At 52.8% G+C, this 15,947-nt stretch overlaps 1 protein-coding gene across 1 annotated transcript in view; it reads right to left on the reverse strand.

Annotated features, from left to right (window-relative positions):
* FBXO42 (F-box protein 42) overlaps nucleotides 1-15,947 on the reverse strand; it is a 44,876-nt gene that overhangs the window by 14,168 nt on the left and 14,761 nt on the right. The window contains exons 2-4 of the mRNA XM_085080251.1: nucleotides 14,821-15,087; nucleotides 12,416-12,532; nucleotides 7,421-7,555 (exon numbers count right to left, since the gene is read on the reverse strand). Of these exons, the coding sequence (XP_084936377.1) occupies nucleotides 7,421-7,555; nucleotides 12,416-12,532; nucleotides 14,821-15,070 (502 nt within the window). The 5' untranslated portion in view covers nucleotides 15,071-15,087. The remainder of the gene's footprint in view (nucleotides 1-7,420; nucleotides 7,556-12,415; nucleotides 12,533-14,820; nucleotides 15,088-15,947) is intronic.

The following is a 15,947-nucleotide window of genomic DNA, read 5'->3' on the forward strand; positions in this document are numbered from 1 at the left end:
TGGGAGGCACAGGAATGTTTTCTCCCCCCCGGTAGTGGCACTGACCCCTGACCACTCAATGCTTCAGGTGCAAAGCCCTTCACCCCAGCAGGCTCTCTGAGAAGGTGTCTTTATTTGTAGGGAGCAGATTCCCACGCAGGAAGTCTCCAGGAGCCCCACAGACCTCCGGGAAGAAGAGAGGAATCTTTTGGTTTTTCCAGCCAGCTCAGGGAAGGCACTTGCAGGATAAATCCCTGCAACCAGCAGATTTGCTGGATTTGCACAGGGTTTTGTACCTGTGTGTCCCTGGGCTGATCCATGCCAGGGTGGCCATCCAAGGATGGATCCACACAACAAAAAGTCATTTGGATCCACACAACAAAAAGTCATTTGGATCCAGACAACAAAAAGCTTCCAGAGGTTAAACACAGCCAGAGAGGCCACGAGCTGGAGGAGGACAGAGCCTAGCAAATCAAAGGGAGGGGAGGTGAGTGTTGGAAACCTAAACCCATGGATTAATCTCCTGGAAACCAGCCCTCAGCAGCACCTTCCCAACCAGGCGGCAGCTGACGGAGAAAAAAAAAAAAAAGGCTTCACTTGATTTGGGTTGATTTTTCATCTCTTGCCCTTGAGATACTTCATATTGAACAGCACCAATGCCATCAAAGACATTCTGCAAAACCACCCAGGCAAAGAGAGGAAGAAATGAAGGTTGGGGCTGCCTGGCTAAGATAGATCCAGGGGCTGGGAACAGCCCTGCTCCCACCTAGGAGCTGCCAGTCTGCCCTCTGCAAGGGCAGGAATGAACCCCAAAAAATCCAGGGATATTGCTGGAGGGTTTGCCTGTCAAAAGGCTTGGCAGGAGTGGTCACTCACCTCCTTGGAAAGCTGTGAGCCCAAAAAAAGGAGGAAAAAAAAATCAATATGTTTAAACTGGAGAAAGCAATTCCAAGCAACCTGTACTGCGACTGGTCTGTTCCAAAGGGTGGCAGGGAACAAAGCCTGGAAAGTCCTGGTTTTGTTCCAGAAGGGCAGAAATGAAGGGTGGGATGAGGAAGAAATGAGGGGTGGGTAAGGAAGAATTTAGGTGTGTGATCAGGAGGAAATTGGGTGTGTGATAAGGAAGAAATCAGGTGCAGGATAAGGAAGCTGCAAGCAGGAGACTCCCAGGATCAAAGCTGAGCTTCCAGGGGGGTCAAGTCCCTCTGAGCTTGAGGACTCCCAGAGCATTTGGATGGTGGAGGAAAAGCCATGGTTTTTTTGAGGATAAATTCAATGTTCTAGCTCTGCAGAGGCAGGAACCAAAGTCAAAAGGCAATGAGGGAAAAACAACTCAGATCAGGAAAAGAGGTGAAAAAAGCTTTCCTTTCTTTCTGCTCACCACGACAGCAGAAAGACAGCTCACAGCATGGGGGATTTCCATCTATCCCATTAACCTGCTCCACTTTGGAGGCTCAGGCATTCAGTCATAATTAGAGATGTTATTCTGTGCCAGGAATCAGCTTTTGGATCCTCTGGGTTCTCAGGAGGCCCACAGTGACCACACGGCTTTGCTGGGCTCAAGGTGATCCTGAGCTTTTTGTAAAATGGAGGTTTGCCTCCAACCAAATTGGGCTTTTGGGCACCAGGAGAAGGCCAGAGGCACCAGGGGACACCAAGGAAATCCCGCAGCCATGATTTTAGTCATGTCAGGATTTTGGGAGGTTTTTAATACCCAAAGCAAGGCTGTGCCTGGGATCTCTGTGAGGGGAACGACTGCAAGGGGACCAGAGCTGCAGTTTGGGGTCAGGGCAGAGCATCTCAGTTTCTGCTCTTCAGGTGAAAGAATCCCAGAATCACTGAGGCTGGAAAAGCCCTCCAGGATCATCAAGTCCACCCTGTGCCCAATGCCCACCTTGTCCCCAGCCCAGAGCACTCAGTGCCACATCCAGGCCTTCCTTGGACACCTCAAGGGATGGAGACTGCAAACTTCCCTGGGCAGCTCCTGCCAAGGCCTGACCTCCCTCTCCATGAAGAAATTCCTCCTGATATCCCCCCTGAGCCTCCCCTGGCCCAGCCTGGGCTTTTCCCTCTCCTCCTGTCCCTGTTCCCTGGAGCACAGCCTGACCCCTCTGGCTGTCCCCTCCTGTCAGGGAGTTGTGCAGAGCCAGAAGGTCCCCTTGAGCCTCCTTTTCTCCAGGCTGAGCTCCTTTCCCAGCTCCCTCAGCTGCTCCTGGTGCACCAGACCCTTCCCAGCTCCGTTCCCTTCCCTGGACACTCTCCAGCCCCTCCATGTCCCTCCTGAGTGGAGTGGCCCAGAACTGGACAGAGCAGATGCAAAACACAACCAAGGACTGAACAAGCTACACAATCCTCAGTCAAAATGGGTTTAAATCCACACACGAGGAGCTTGCCACTATTCCACCACCTCTGTTTACTCCTCAGAGCCCTTGGACAGCCCTGGTCCTGTCCCAGTGGGATTCATTCCCTGAGTCACTGTGGGGCACTGGATCCCGTGGGATCTTGCAGGATCCACCACCATCTCTCTTCCTTGGGAAGCCCAGTCCTTCCCTGTATGTCCCTTCAGCTCCACAAAGCTCCCAAAGCTGGAGATCCCAGCCAAGGAATTCACTCCGGAGCAGGACCAGCACCACGAAACTCCAGCAACTGTTAGGAAAATTGTTTTGGAAACTCGCCACTGTTTTGTAGAAGGGGGTCATGGAAACAAGGCTGGGCTTCTTAGCTCGGGGCAAGGTTTTTGCACAGCTTTGTCAAGGCCAAACCTCTCTGCTCCACGAGGTTTCTCCATCAGGACCACATCTGACACCAGGAGTCTCTCCCGAGTCTCTCCTGCCTCCTTCGGGCTGCTGCTTGTGTTGACACAACACCATCAAAGGCACCTTCAGTCACAAAGGGAAACCTGATCCTCCAGCTCCAGCGACTCCCACTCACAGCACAGACGCTGGGGAAGAGCTGAGCTCAGGAGCCACGGGCACAGGGGTTTTGAGGCCACCCAGGAGGTTTAAGCACAAACTTCGGGCTGGAGGTCTCTGCTCACTGCCAGGCTGGAGCAGAAGGGAGGATCAGCCACGGCCTGAGGTGAGGACAGAGAGGATCAAAGCACCACACAAAGGAGTTCTGCCTCCAAGCCTGGTTTGATCCCGAAATCCTGAGGAGCTTTCCCATCTCCCCAGCGTGACTGCAGGGAGAGAAAACACCGGGAGAGGAGTCCTGGCGAGGTTTCCTTGGTGGCTGAAGGGTGGCCCAGGGCAGCAGCACCAGGAGTCTCCTCCCAGGACAGGAAAAGCAGAGCCTCGAGGCTCCTGAACTCCTTTGATATCAGAGAGGGATATCACAGCCTGGCAGTGGGAAAACACACTGGGACAAGGGACACTGGCTCTTCCCAGGCAGCTACAGGGAAGGTGGGAGCAAAAGGGGGATGACAAAAAAGAAACAAGAGAAGGATGTGCAGATCCGGTAGGACATCAGCTGGAATTCCTCTCCCTGCAAAGCCCTGGCCTTTCCAGCACCATTCCTGACTTTGTAAGCACAATAGGCTCAGTTTTAAAGGGAAAAGCTTTTCACCTCTGTGCCATGAGCCCCTGGGAGCACAGGCAAAACTCCTGGCCTTTTTCTCTCTCATTAAAAAAGGCATTTTCCGGTGTGGTTCTGGCTGAGAGAGGCCAAGTGCCTCTGGCCAAGGACTCCTGAGGAACTGGAACCAAGAAACCCAGGGAAGGACAAAGTCTGCAGAAAGGCAGTCGGAAATAGCCCTGGCAGGGCAGCAGGAAAACTACCTGGGGACACACTCCTGACCCTGCCTGTAAATGATTCCTGCAGGATGGCAGAGACAGGAGGCTCAGATGGTGGAAAAGCACCTGGGGCTTCTCCCAGAGCCTTCCAGCAGCTTCCCTTGCACAGGGATGGATGGGATCTCCCCAGGAATGTTTCACAGACCTGCACGGAAACAGGAAAGGGCAGCAGATCTGGGATGAATCCTGGCTCAGCCAAGTCCAGGCATCAGCAAAGGCCTCACCACGAACCCCTGAAGCTCCCATTGCATCAAGTCACAAAATCATGGAATGGTTTGGGTTGGAAGGACCTTAAATCCCATCCAGTGCCACCCCTGCCATGGGCAGAGACACCTTCCACTGTCCCAGGTTGCTCCAAGCCCTGTCCAACCTGGCCTCGGACACTTCCAGGAATCAGCCACAGCTTGTCTGGACACCCTGTGCCAGAGCCTCATCATCCTCACAGAGAACAATTCCTTCCCAATACCATCTGACCCTGCCCTCTGGCAGTGGGAAGCCATTCCCTTGTCCTGGCATTCCAGGCCCTTGTCCAGAGTCCATCTCCAGCATTCTTGGAGCCCCTCCAGGTACTGAAAGTCCTGGGAGTCTCTGTTTCAAATGGGGTTTGGTTTCTTTCCTGGCGGTTCCAGCCCATTTTTGGGGAGTACCAGGGACTATCACCACTGGAACCAGTGTGCTCCTGCTGGACTCACAGGACTGGGGCCTCGCCCTCCCTCCAGGTGGATCAACAGCTTCCAGCAGAAGCCAGTGTTCCATCAGGATCCCCTCAAATCCCAACCACTGCCCGGATTAACTGTGCAAGTGAGGGCAAGAAAAGCATCTTCAACACATGGAAAAGGCCCCTGCCCCCCCAGGACCACCTACCCCGGGACAGCACTGCAGCTTCCCACACGTGGGGCTGCTAATTATCCCTCTCCTGCTCCAGCAAGATCCTGTGTGGGAGTGGAAGGGGTGGGAAGCAGCTCCACAATGGCCAGGAGAGCTCGAGGGAGAAGAGATGGGAAGCACCTTCCTAAAATAGAGATCCTGCTGCCTGCCACCCTCCTTTCCAGAGCTTCAAACCCCACCAAAAGCTCTCCAGAAGAGCCAGGCACTAACTCTATTGTGCTGCTCCAGCCTCATCAGTCACATGTCAAAGCCATTCTTTCGGATCTAAGCAAAAAAATACTTTGAAACCTCAAAAATTAGGGTTTTTTGAAGTAATTATCTTCCTCCTCCGTCTCTGAGACTAAAGAAACCCAAGCCAATTACTTCTTTGAAGGCTAAATATTTACTCTCAGATGAAGCAGCTCAGGCTGGAGGGGAATTATCCAGCTCTGATGTCATCTCATGCCTGGGAGCCAGAAAACCCGGATGAAAACAGGTAGGAACAAACAATAACAACAACAAAAAGGTGTTTTCTCCTGGAAAAGCATCTCAGAAAGGGATGAAATTGTGTCCAAGCTGTGCCCAAGACACTGTGCTCTCATTCCCTGCCCAGGGCTCGTTAGAGAAGATGCTTAATGAAGACACACGTGGAGTGTGAGGGAACCTCTTAGAGCAGGACCTGGCCTTGGGAAAGAGCCAGGGTCTTATTCCAGAGCTCTGGAATCTGTGGGGCAGGTGTGGGAACTCCTCCACGGCAATTAGCCTGCACACACAGTAAGTGGTAATCAATCAATGTCAACTCTTCTGTTGGTTTTTTTTAAAAAAACCCTCCTGCCTTATTTACATCCCAGGATTTCAAAGCTCCCTGCTTTTGCCCCCTCCAGCCACTCTTCTTTCCCAGGCAGCCGGTGCCAAGCTCTGGTTAAGGGCACCCAGAGGAACAGCAGGAGCCCTGTGTGGATCCCACCGTGGGTGACTCATCCCTTCGGAAAACCAGGAACAATCCCTGCTCCGTGCCTCCAGTTTCAGTTGCGATCCCATCTCGCTCATGACAGCATGCAGGAATATTTCCTCGGGGGATCTTCCCGTGGGACTTCACCCCGACATGCATTCCCACAGGACTCGTTCTTTCGCGAGCTATTTGTCAGCAGGGCAGTGGGAAGGCAGCTCTGTGGGACACAGGGCTGGAGCAGGGCTGGCTCCGAGTCGTGCCCTGCATTCAGCGTGACGGAAGAGCTCCCTGGCTGCAGGAATTGGTGGCCTGGGCAGAGCAGAGGGCTGGAGAGCACAGTATCCTGTTTATGCTGCTCCTCTGCAACCCAGAGCACAGCGAGAGCGCTCCGGCAGGGAAGGAGGGACAGCAGAGCTGGGCAGTGTTTGTTTTGTCCTCCCATTTAAATCCACGACTCCTTAATTTTCCCCTGTGGGAATCACTCAGGGGTTGTGTGACACGAAAATCAGAACGTGAAGGCAAGTGTGGATGGATATCCAAGCACCAAGTGAGGTGTTCAAAGCTGGAGATTCCCAGCTGACACCAGCAAGCAGAAACATCTGGATTTTGGAGGACTTCAAGTGCCAGACAAGAAAATACTTTAAAAAATATCTGAGCAGTACTTAGAGCCCATGACAGAGGGAATTCTGTGCCCAACAAGGAATGCTGGTGGATGCTGAGCTCCTTTTCTCCTTCCTCCTTCTGCCAAAACAGCTGCTTTAACACTGATTTCCCCCCCTGCCCCAAGAGCTTCCCCCAATTCTTCTGCTTTCCTCAAAGTTATTTTAGTGGAATTGAGAAATTAAAAGGGAAAAAAAACCTGTCGTGGGCGACATTTTCAGCACAAAACCAGTGTGGGAAATAATCTGTGGTGTTTTCCTGCCCGGCTGAGGGTGCCTGGACAGCAGGAACAAACCTGCGTTCCCACGCTCTCCCACCTGCACGGGCTTGTCTGCTCCACTCCCCAAAATACCTGCAGTGGGAGCCACTGCAATGAGCAAAGAAAATCTCAGCTTTGGGACAATGACTCTTACCATGGAATCACGGAACAGGACCTTAAACACCACCCAGTGCCACCCCTGCCATGGGCAGGGACACCTGCCACTGTCCCAGGCTGCTCCAAGCCCTGTCCAGTCTGGCCTTGGACACTTCCAGGGATGAAGCAGCCACAGCTGCTCTGGGCACCCTGTGCCAGGGCCTCATAACCCTCACAGGGAGCAATTCCTTCCTAATATCCCATCCATCCCTGCCCTCTGGCAGTGGGAAGCCATTCCCCCTTGTCCTGGCACTCCAGGCCCTTGTCCCAAGCCCCTCTCCAGCTCTCCTGGAACCCCTTTAGGCCCTGGAAGGGGCACTAAGGTCTGCCTGGAGCCTTCTCTTCTCCAAACTGAACAATCCCAATTTCTCAGCCTTCTCCAGGCTGAACAATCCCAACTCTCTCAGTCTTCTCCAGGCTGAACCACCGCAATTTTCTTAGCCTTCTCCAGGCCGAACAATCCTGATTTTCTCAGCCTCCTCCAGGCTGAACCATCCCGATTTTCTCAGCCTCATCAACGCAGGCTCTGGTGGCCACAGCACGTGTCCCTCCTCCTGCACAGCAGGAACCAGCAGGGAGCAGCTGCTCCCGAGAGAACCCACCCGAGGCGGTGCTGCAGACACGGATTCTGCCGCCAACCCCACATTTCTCCAGGACACAACCCAAACCCCGGCGGGACAAAGCTCAAACACACACAGAAACAGCAAACCCGAGCAGGCAGCGTGGGGATGAGCGATGAGGAGCGGCAGAGCTCACCTGATGCCAGCGGCCGGATCCACTCCTTGCTGTTGAGGTCGAGCCTCCAGAGGTCGTTGAAGGCGGCGTTGCAGCTGCTCTGGGTGCAGCCCCCGAACACGTACATGGACTGGTTGGCATCGTAGTAACATGCACCTGCAGCAGAAACACAGCTCCTGTCACTGCCCTGGAACACACGGGGATCAGGTCCTGTCCTCCCTGCGAAAGAGCAGCCAGGCTGCCCCGGCTCCAGCCAAACCACGGGGCTATCCCTGAGCAGGGTAAAGCTCCAGAGAGAACCTTCCCCAGGGGATTATCCCCTCAAGCAGAGCTGCTCCTCAAAGTGCAGAGAAAACTGCCTTAGAAGCTTGTAATTAATTAGCTTAGCTGTGATTAAGGCACTCGGCTCACTGACCTCGCCTGAGCCAGTTCAGAGCTCACAGAATGTGCTCTGAGCACCCAGAGCTAGGTTTGTTCTCTTTGCAGGATTTCACCCCATCTCATCTTAAAAAAGCCCCACTAAAGCACAGGAACTTCCATGAGCATTGCCTCTGCTCCCTGTGGGAAAGGATCAGGCACAGATGGGGAACAGGGAGGGAACACCACGTTTGACAACCCCTTAAAGACACCCAGGGAGATAAACAACTTTTGGCCCCAAAACAAGCTCTGCAGCAAAACCAAAAAATCTGTGGAAGTGTCTGCCTTTGGCAAGGAGTATTTGCAGCATCCAGGTATGTCTGACAACAGGGAAATTAAAGATGGAGCAGAGAGGACTTGCTCAGCTTATCTGCCTTGGAGGATGGGCAGAATTATGGGTTCCCTGCAAAATTCCATGTGGAATAATCCCACAGCAAAATCATGGAAATTGTGCTTTCCTACTTCTTTTCAGTCATTTAAAGCTGCTGAAAATGAGGAAGGCAGAGCAGCTTGAGGAAAAAAAAGCATAGGGAAAAATAGGGGAAAAAAAAAGCACAACGAAAACTGCAGTTTCTTCCAGCCTGTAGGAATTTTATAGTGGAATTGTTGGGGATGTTCTGTGCAAGGCCAACAGCTGGACTTTGATGATCCTTGTAGATACAGCTCAGGATATTCTACAATAGTCTATGATATGTTTATATATAGTTTATACCAGGTATAGAATAAATCAGGGGAAAATTGTGCACATCCTGATAACTTTAGGGGTTTTTTGGGTGGAAAACACAGAATGGATTTAGCTGGGGTTTTTTTTATGTCCCAGCAAAATTCAGCGACCCCCCAGAGTTTCAGCACTGCAGAAGTGGCTTATATTTGGAAATTAATCAAGAATTGTGATGTTTGAAGACACTGATGCTCAGAGAGAGAAGAGGCAGCCGGTTCTGACCACATTCCTGATTCCCCCTGTCCCGAGTAACAAATCATTGGAGATTTTCACCTGGAGCAGCCCATAACCAAAGCAAAGATAACTGGGAAGGGGAAATCAAATGGAAAGCTTATTCCCTTCACCATAATCAAAGGACATTGACTTTTGAAACTTGGAGAACATGAAATAAATGAACCCATCCAAGTCCAAGGGCTGTATTCCCCACTGGAGAGACGGGAAGGAGCCAGCTGGGCTATAAATCCCATCCCCACACGGTCCCTGGGCTGCAGGGTGACAGCCCTCGGTGCTGGCATTCCCAGCAGGAATTGCCAAGCTGCACCTTGAGCACAGGGCTGGGATCTGGAAGGATCCCTTGGGATGGTGGTGCTGGGGAGGAGGGGCTGGAGATGCCAAGGGCATGGGAAGCACAGCCAGCCCTGCACATCTCCAGAGAAACATCCCACAGGAATGGGCTGGGCAGGAAAGGACCTTACAGCCCACCTGAAAGCACGGGCAGGGACACGTTCCACTATCCCAGGTGGGGATCCCTGTCCAGCCTGGCCTTGGACACTGCCAGGGATCCAGGGGCAGCCACAGCTTCTCTGGGAATTCCATCCCAGCCCCTCCCCACCCTCACAGGGAACAATTCCTCCCCAGTATCCCATCCACCCCTGCCCTCTGGCAGTGGGAAGGCATTCCCTGTGTCTTGTCCCTCCATTCCTTGTCCCAAGTCCCTCTCCAGCTCTCCTGGAGGCCCTTTAGGCCCCGGAAGGAGCTCTAAGGTCCCCCTGGAGCCTTCTCTTCTCCAGCTCTCTCACCTCCCTCTAATATCCACCTACACCTCTATCTCCTTATTCCCTACAATCCCATTTCCCTGCTCCCTGCAATGCAGGGCCTGGCTGCAGCCAAAGCTCAGGGGTCTGTTGAGCAAGGCTGGGTGCTGGCAGGAGCTGCAGCCCATCCTGTAAAACAAACATTCCAGCCTTCACCGCTCCCTGCCTCCCAACGGGTTTGTCAAAGCCACAAATTGCTGTAATTACTCATCCCGGTGGTGCCACCAACCCCAGGCTCCGTGGAAACAAAAACAATAAATCAGTGCTTAAAATTAGTCACTCCTCCGGCAAAGGATCGATCTCCCTGGCACCACCGTCGGCATTCCTTTGCTGCTTTTCCGTTTCTACATTCCTGAGCCTCCTGACACCGCTTTGCTTTCCGACTGCGGGCAGTGATTTCACCCCGTGAGTCATCGCCCTGCTATGACCTCGCAGGTTCACACATAAAAGAACTCGGTGACTCCTGCAAACATCACCCAAAAACTCCCCAATACAGAGGATTTCTGCCCCTAAACACCCAGCATTATTGGTATTTCATGTCCTGCAGTTCTGCAGCTTCAGTCAAATCCTTTGGAAAAGCGACAGCTCATCCACAGCTTGTCCTCAGCTGTGTGATCCTCCCTCCCCACAGCAGCACCTTCCATTCATTATTCCTTATCAAGCACTTTTGCCATTCCTCCCTTCAGGATTGAGAGCAGACACATCGACCTCCAACTGCTTAAAATTCCCCTCCTTGTCCTTTTGTGCTCCCCGTGAGCACTTCTGGGACAGCTCTAATAATTCTTGGAAGAGAGAGCGAGCCCCAGGCAGGGCTTTGATGGCAGCAGTGACTCGTGCCTGGGCGGTGACGTCTTCCCACAAAAACGGGCAAAACCACTCATCCCTCAAAAAGGGCTTTGTGAGTCCTCCCTCCATCCCTCCTGTTCACCAAACCTCCTGTTCCCACCACCTCAGCTCACCGTCATCCCTTGGGATTTCAGGTGACAGTTCAGAAAGTGAGTCTGAATTTCCGGAATTGATGATTTGCAGCTTTGCTTTAACGCTGGAATCTCGCCTGCAGGCACGCAGTGCTGCTGCAGGGAAAGCAGAGGCTGCAGATCTGGGCAGCTGCTCACAAACCAATCCGTTTAAGTCAGCAAGCAAGTTAATCCAGGTTAGCTTTGTGCCCACAAAGTGCATTAATAACGCTGCCGCGGCCAGCGGGGCCGGGCAGCACCGGGGCACTGTCACCGAGCGAGGCTAATACGGATTACACGCTCCGAGGGCAGTGGATTTAGGGAGACAACTCATTCTGGAGCCAGGAAGCGCGTGGCAGGCAGCAGGATAAAGGAAAGAGCACACGGTGCTCTTTGGGGCAACTCTGAGCCTTTTCCAGGGAATTTCGAGCTGCCCTGAGCACTCGGCAGTTGCAAAAGCACAGTTAAAATTGAGGGGAAATACACGCAAACGCGAAGTCGTTAATAAGCACTTCACTAACAGGGCTGCTAAAAATGAGCTGTGAACTGGGTGTCTTTTCATCCTTCAGGAAGATGAGGCTATCTCGGAAGAGCACAATGACTTCACCAGAGCTCCCTGCAGCGTCTCCCGGACTTGTCTTGGCAGGAGGCAGCGCAGCGGCTGCCTCATAAATTATTGCTTGGGAAGATGAAAATGTGATGCCTGCTGCTCTTGGAGTGGCACGGCTTGCATCGTGTTTATTTTCCGTTAGGAAAATGCAATTTGCTTCCTGGAAGAGCTGTCTCCCCGAGGGCTCAGACCCCGCACTGGACGGAGTCACAGGATGGAATTTTTGTCATGTTTTCTTTGGCAGAGCTGAGGCAGCTCAATGCTACTGCATTACAAAGAACGGGGTTTATTTCAAAATCTTTCCCTCAAAGACAATTTAATTAAATATCTTTTCCCTTTCTGTTCTTTTCCACAATCTTGGAAGCAGGGGTAAAATTCACCCAAGCACTGAGTGGTGCTGTCGACTGAATCATTCCTTTCTGTCAGCAAATCCACCTGCAGTTCTGCTGGATTTTAAACCCAGCACATTGGAAAATTCCCAATTTTCCTCACAGATGTAGTGGGACTGTGCAAGCAGCTGGTGTACATCCGTGAGTGCTGCACCTCCCAAAACTCAGCGGCTTTGATGGGAATGACTCGAGTCCAGTGGCTGAGGGAGGGATTGTTGAGGAGGACACAAAGCTCAGGCTCAAATCTTGGGGGGATGCTTTGGGTCCTGAAGGACAAGAAGGACATGGAAGGGCTGGAGTGCGTCCAGGGAAGGGAATGGAGCTGAAGAAGGGTCTGGAGCACCATGAATGGCTGAGGGAGCTGGGAAAGGGCTCAGCCTGGAGAAAAGGCAGATCAGGGAGGCTCTGCACAACTCCTGACAGGAGGGGCAGCCAGGGCAGGGTCAGGCTGTGCTCCCAGGGAACAAGGGACAGGACAAGGGGAAATGGCCTCAAGCTGTGCCAGGGAAGATTTAGGTTAGATATTGGGAGAAATCCTTCACGGAAAGGGTGCTCAGGCATTGGCCCAGACTGCCCAGGGCAGTGCTGGATTCCCCATCCCTGGAGGTGTCCAAAGGCGTGTGGATGTGGCAGTTGGGGAAACATTTTGCTCGAGGGTTGACTCCACGATCTGGGAGAGTTTTCCAACCTTAGTTCCAAGAATGGGAGCCGCAGAAAGCCACAATCTCACTCCACGTCCACTCCATCACCACTTGTCAGGACCAGCGAGCACACCACGAGCAGCAGCTCCCAAATCCCTCTCCCTGTGCCAAGTGTGGGTTCAAGGCGTGTGGCACTGCCAGATCCCCAGGGATGCAGCTTCCCATGACAATTCCCAGGGGATACTCACTGTGTGAGAAGCGCTGTGTGATGGGGGTGCCAGGGTAGGGATAAGTGCGGCTCTCCCACTGGATATTCCCTTCTTGCACTGCCTTGATGAAGCCGTGGTAGCACTGATGGGCCACACCTGGGGAGAGAATGATGCTGTCAACAAAACCTGGGACACCTGGGAACAAACTGTGCCTGCAGCTCCACAGAACCCTGATTTTGGGACAGAAATATGCTGGGAATGTGCAGGATTAAGGAGAATAAAGAAAAGAGAACTCTGCAAATGTGGAAGTCAGCAATGTGGAAATCACTGAGCCAGGTCATGACATCGCTGGCATCTCCGGCTCGGGAAGCACAGCCTTTGGGAAAGGAAGGAAGCACTGGGATGCTTTGGAGAGCTGGTGTTCAGCCCTTGCTGCTGCAGCACACCCCAAGGGGCAGCTGCCCTTCCCTCAAGGAACCTCGGGATAAATCATGTGCAATAATCAATTTTTAAGAGTGTGGATGCAGCCACTGCCCAGTGATCTAAAAAGGGTAGGAGAGGAGACATCAGTGATAAAATCAGCAGGGACGCTCTGAGGCTGCCACTAATTCTGTGGGAGATGTGGGTGGGGCCAGAGGCTGCTCCCTGCAGAGACAAAAGGGTCTGGAGAAGGTTTTTGGCGGCAGCAGCAGCTCAGCAGACACTCGGTGGCACCTGCACTGAGGATGCCACAACCTGCCAGGAGTTCTTCCCCAAGCCCTGTGCCAGGAACACCCCCAGCAAGAAATCCCTCTACGTGATATAAAGCAGGAAGGGATTTTTTTAATAAAAAAATAAAGCCCTGGGTCCTCCAGGCACTGATCCCTGAGAGTCACACGGGAAACAGAATGGGAGCTCCAGGACTGCACAGCAGATGTATCCTGGCAAACAGGAAAAATCCACCAGGAGAACACGAATCAATTGTTTACCTCAAGTGACCTCTCTGGGCACAGCACACAGGTGGTGCTCACTGACCCTTTTTTGGCTGGAATTGCCCTAGAAGGGCCCAGCTGCCCAGCACCACTCGTCCCTTGAGAGGGGACACAGCCCAAGGCCATGCTGTGTCTCGGCTGCTTGTCTCTCCACTCCAGGGATGTTTCCCACATCTTTTTGGGGTGAATCCCAGGTGTTTGTCCATTCCAGCTGCATCCCTTGCAGGCCACTCCAGGAAAGAGCCAAGCAGCCACTCTAGGGCCACAGCACTTGGAAAAAGCCTTTCCCCAGGGCTGTAGGCGGCTGCTGCCCCAAAATTATGCACAAAAAGAGTAATTTTGGGCCATGCTCCTTGCTGGTGTAGCTGTGTTTTTTTAACCTCCAGCCTGCTCAACTCTGGGCAAAGTGGGAAATGCTTGGAATCTGAGCAATGCCTTCAGATGAGAAGTCCATAAATGAGCCATCACCCCTCAAACTGCCAGGGGCATTCCTCACCTGACAGCACTCTGTGTTTTCCAGAAGGAACACATTCCCCTCGTGCAGCAACGTGTCCCATTTCCTATGGATTTAACTGTGCTGTCCTCTGAAACTCCTTGTTTTTTAAATGAAGCTCATGATTAAAGCATGCACCCAACAGGATCGTACCAGAAATCACCCAGTGTATTAAAATAAAATGAAGAAGGTTTTGCTTGTATCCTTGTCCAAATTTTCCCTCCTTATTTGCTGTATCATACTTCTGCAGCATTAAAATATCCCCAGGAGGCTTTGGGATGAATGCTGTGCGGAGGCAAAGCAAAGGATCTGTGTCTCAGGGCTACTCTTTCAGGAAGCTGGAATATGCACATCTCTATTCATGCAGATTTTATATTCCACTTATCTCCAGCAGAGCTGCACGAACTGGAGCCGGGGCTGTTTCCAGCCGAAAGCAGCAGCTTTGGGAATGTTAATTACTGAGCAAGACGCAAACGAAGCACAATTAAAGGCACATTAGCCATGGGACACTGGCAGGGGCTCTGGGGAGGAAGCTGCAATCCAAGCTCACCAGTGCTGCACTGGGAGCATCCAAAGGCAGCAAAGGAGCTGCTCTGTTGTGGGGTTTGGGCTTTGTTTCACAGTTTGGGCTGGAAGGGACCTCAGAGCTCATCCAGCTCCCTCCCCCTGCCATGGGTGGCACCTTCCACTATCCCAGGTTGCTCCAAGCCCCATCTGGCCTGGCCTTGGACACTTCAAAGGAAGGGAATCCACAGCCTCTCTAGGTTTCCTGCCCCGAGAGAGGCTGAAGGATTCAATTCTGCACCACCACAGCCCCACCTTGAGCAAAGCCAGTGACCCCATGGGTGTTGGGGTTTTTGTGGGATTTCACAGAGGTCAGATTTCAGAGTTTGAGGGGAAAACAAAAGGCAAAGCTAACGGAGAGCTGGGCTCCAAATCCCTGTTCCCACAATTAAACACTGCACTGCCATTACTTGTACCTTTGATTAGTCGATACCACTGTTTGCAGACAAGGGCGGCGGTTTTGTGCTCCTGGTAGGGAGAGAGGAAGGACAGGATATATTCCAAAACCTCTTCTGGCAGCTCCAGCATCGATCTGTTGTGCCTGGGCTCCTCCACCTCCAGCTCAGCGTGGGGCTCCTCCTCCTGCTCCATCGTCCCTTCCGCCACGGCGTCCTCTGCGTCCACGGCCATGAACCCATCGTCCTCACTGTCCGAGGAGCTGGCCATGGCATCCCACGTCACACCTGCCAACGGGAAAAGGGACAAGGGGGAGGTCACAGGGACAATCAGGAGCACCAGAAAGGCACTGAGAGGTGTGTGTGTCACACCACAGGTCTCTGCCCCAGCAAACACCGAGTGCAGGATGTGGCTTTGCAGTTTTGCAGCAGCTGAGGGAGGTTTAGGAACATTTTCCCAGGCCACTCCATCTCTCCCCACCCTGCTGCTGCCTCCAGTCGGAAGCAGAGAGGCAAAGCCAAAGCCCCGGAGCTGCTGCTCCCTGGCTGGGCACGAGGAGACATCGCCCTGCCCTGCCCTGCACCGTGGGGCCCAGCTGGGATGGGGAAAGGGATCCCTGTGGAATCTCACCCAAGGTGAGACAGGATCACAGCGACATTTACAGTCCCTCCACCCCACAGAACCAGTTCTGCCAGCGAGGCTGTTTTACTCTGAACAACTCCTTGTGGGGGGAAAAGTCTCTGCCTCGTCCTCACCCCCTTTTCCTTTTACTTGTGAAATACCTGCCCTGGCTGGCAAGAGGTGAGGAAAGCAAATCCCCCCGGGATTCACTGCTGATGGAAGGCTGGGATATCAGAGGTTGTATCTCCAGCTATTCAGAACATCCCAAGTGTAAGGTGACACCTCGATGACAGAAATGTATCATGAAATAAATCCACCTTAACGAGAGGCTGCATCCAATTCGGGCAGCTGGCACCGTGTGAAGTTAAATCCATGCTCGTTGCTCAAGACAAATCCCTGGACTCTATTTCCAGGGAAGCAGCCAACCTGCCTTGAGGAGAGCAGCAAGTTTTCCCTTTCAAGGTGGCTGAGCGAAGACCAAGGGAGGCAGCTCCTCCCTGAGTGTTTGTGGATCAACAGCCCAAAC

Source organism: Lichenostomus cassidix, chromosome 21 (assembly GCF_008360975.1).
Source record: "Lichenostomus cassidix isolate B80296 chromosome 21, HeHo_3.0, whole genome shotgun sequence".
In the NCBI taxonomy this organism is placed as follows: domain Eukaryota; kingdom Metazoa; phylum Chordata; class Aves; order Passeriformes; family Meliphagidae; genus Lichenostomus; species Lichenostomus cassidix.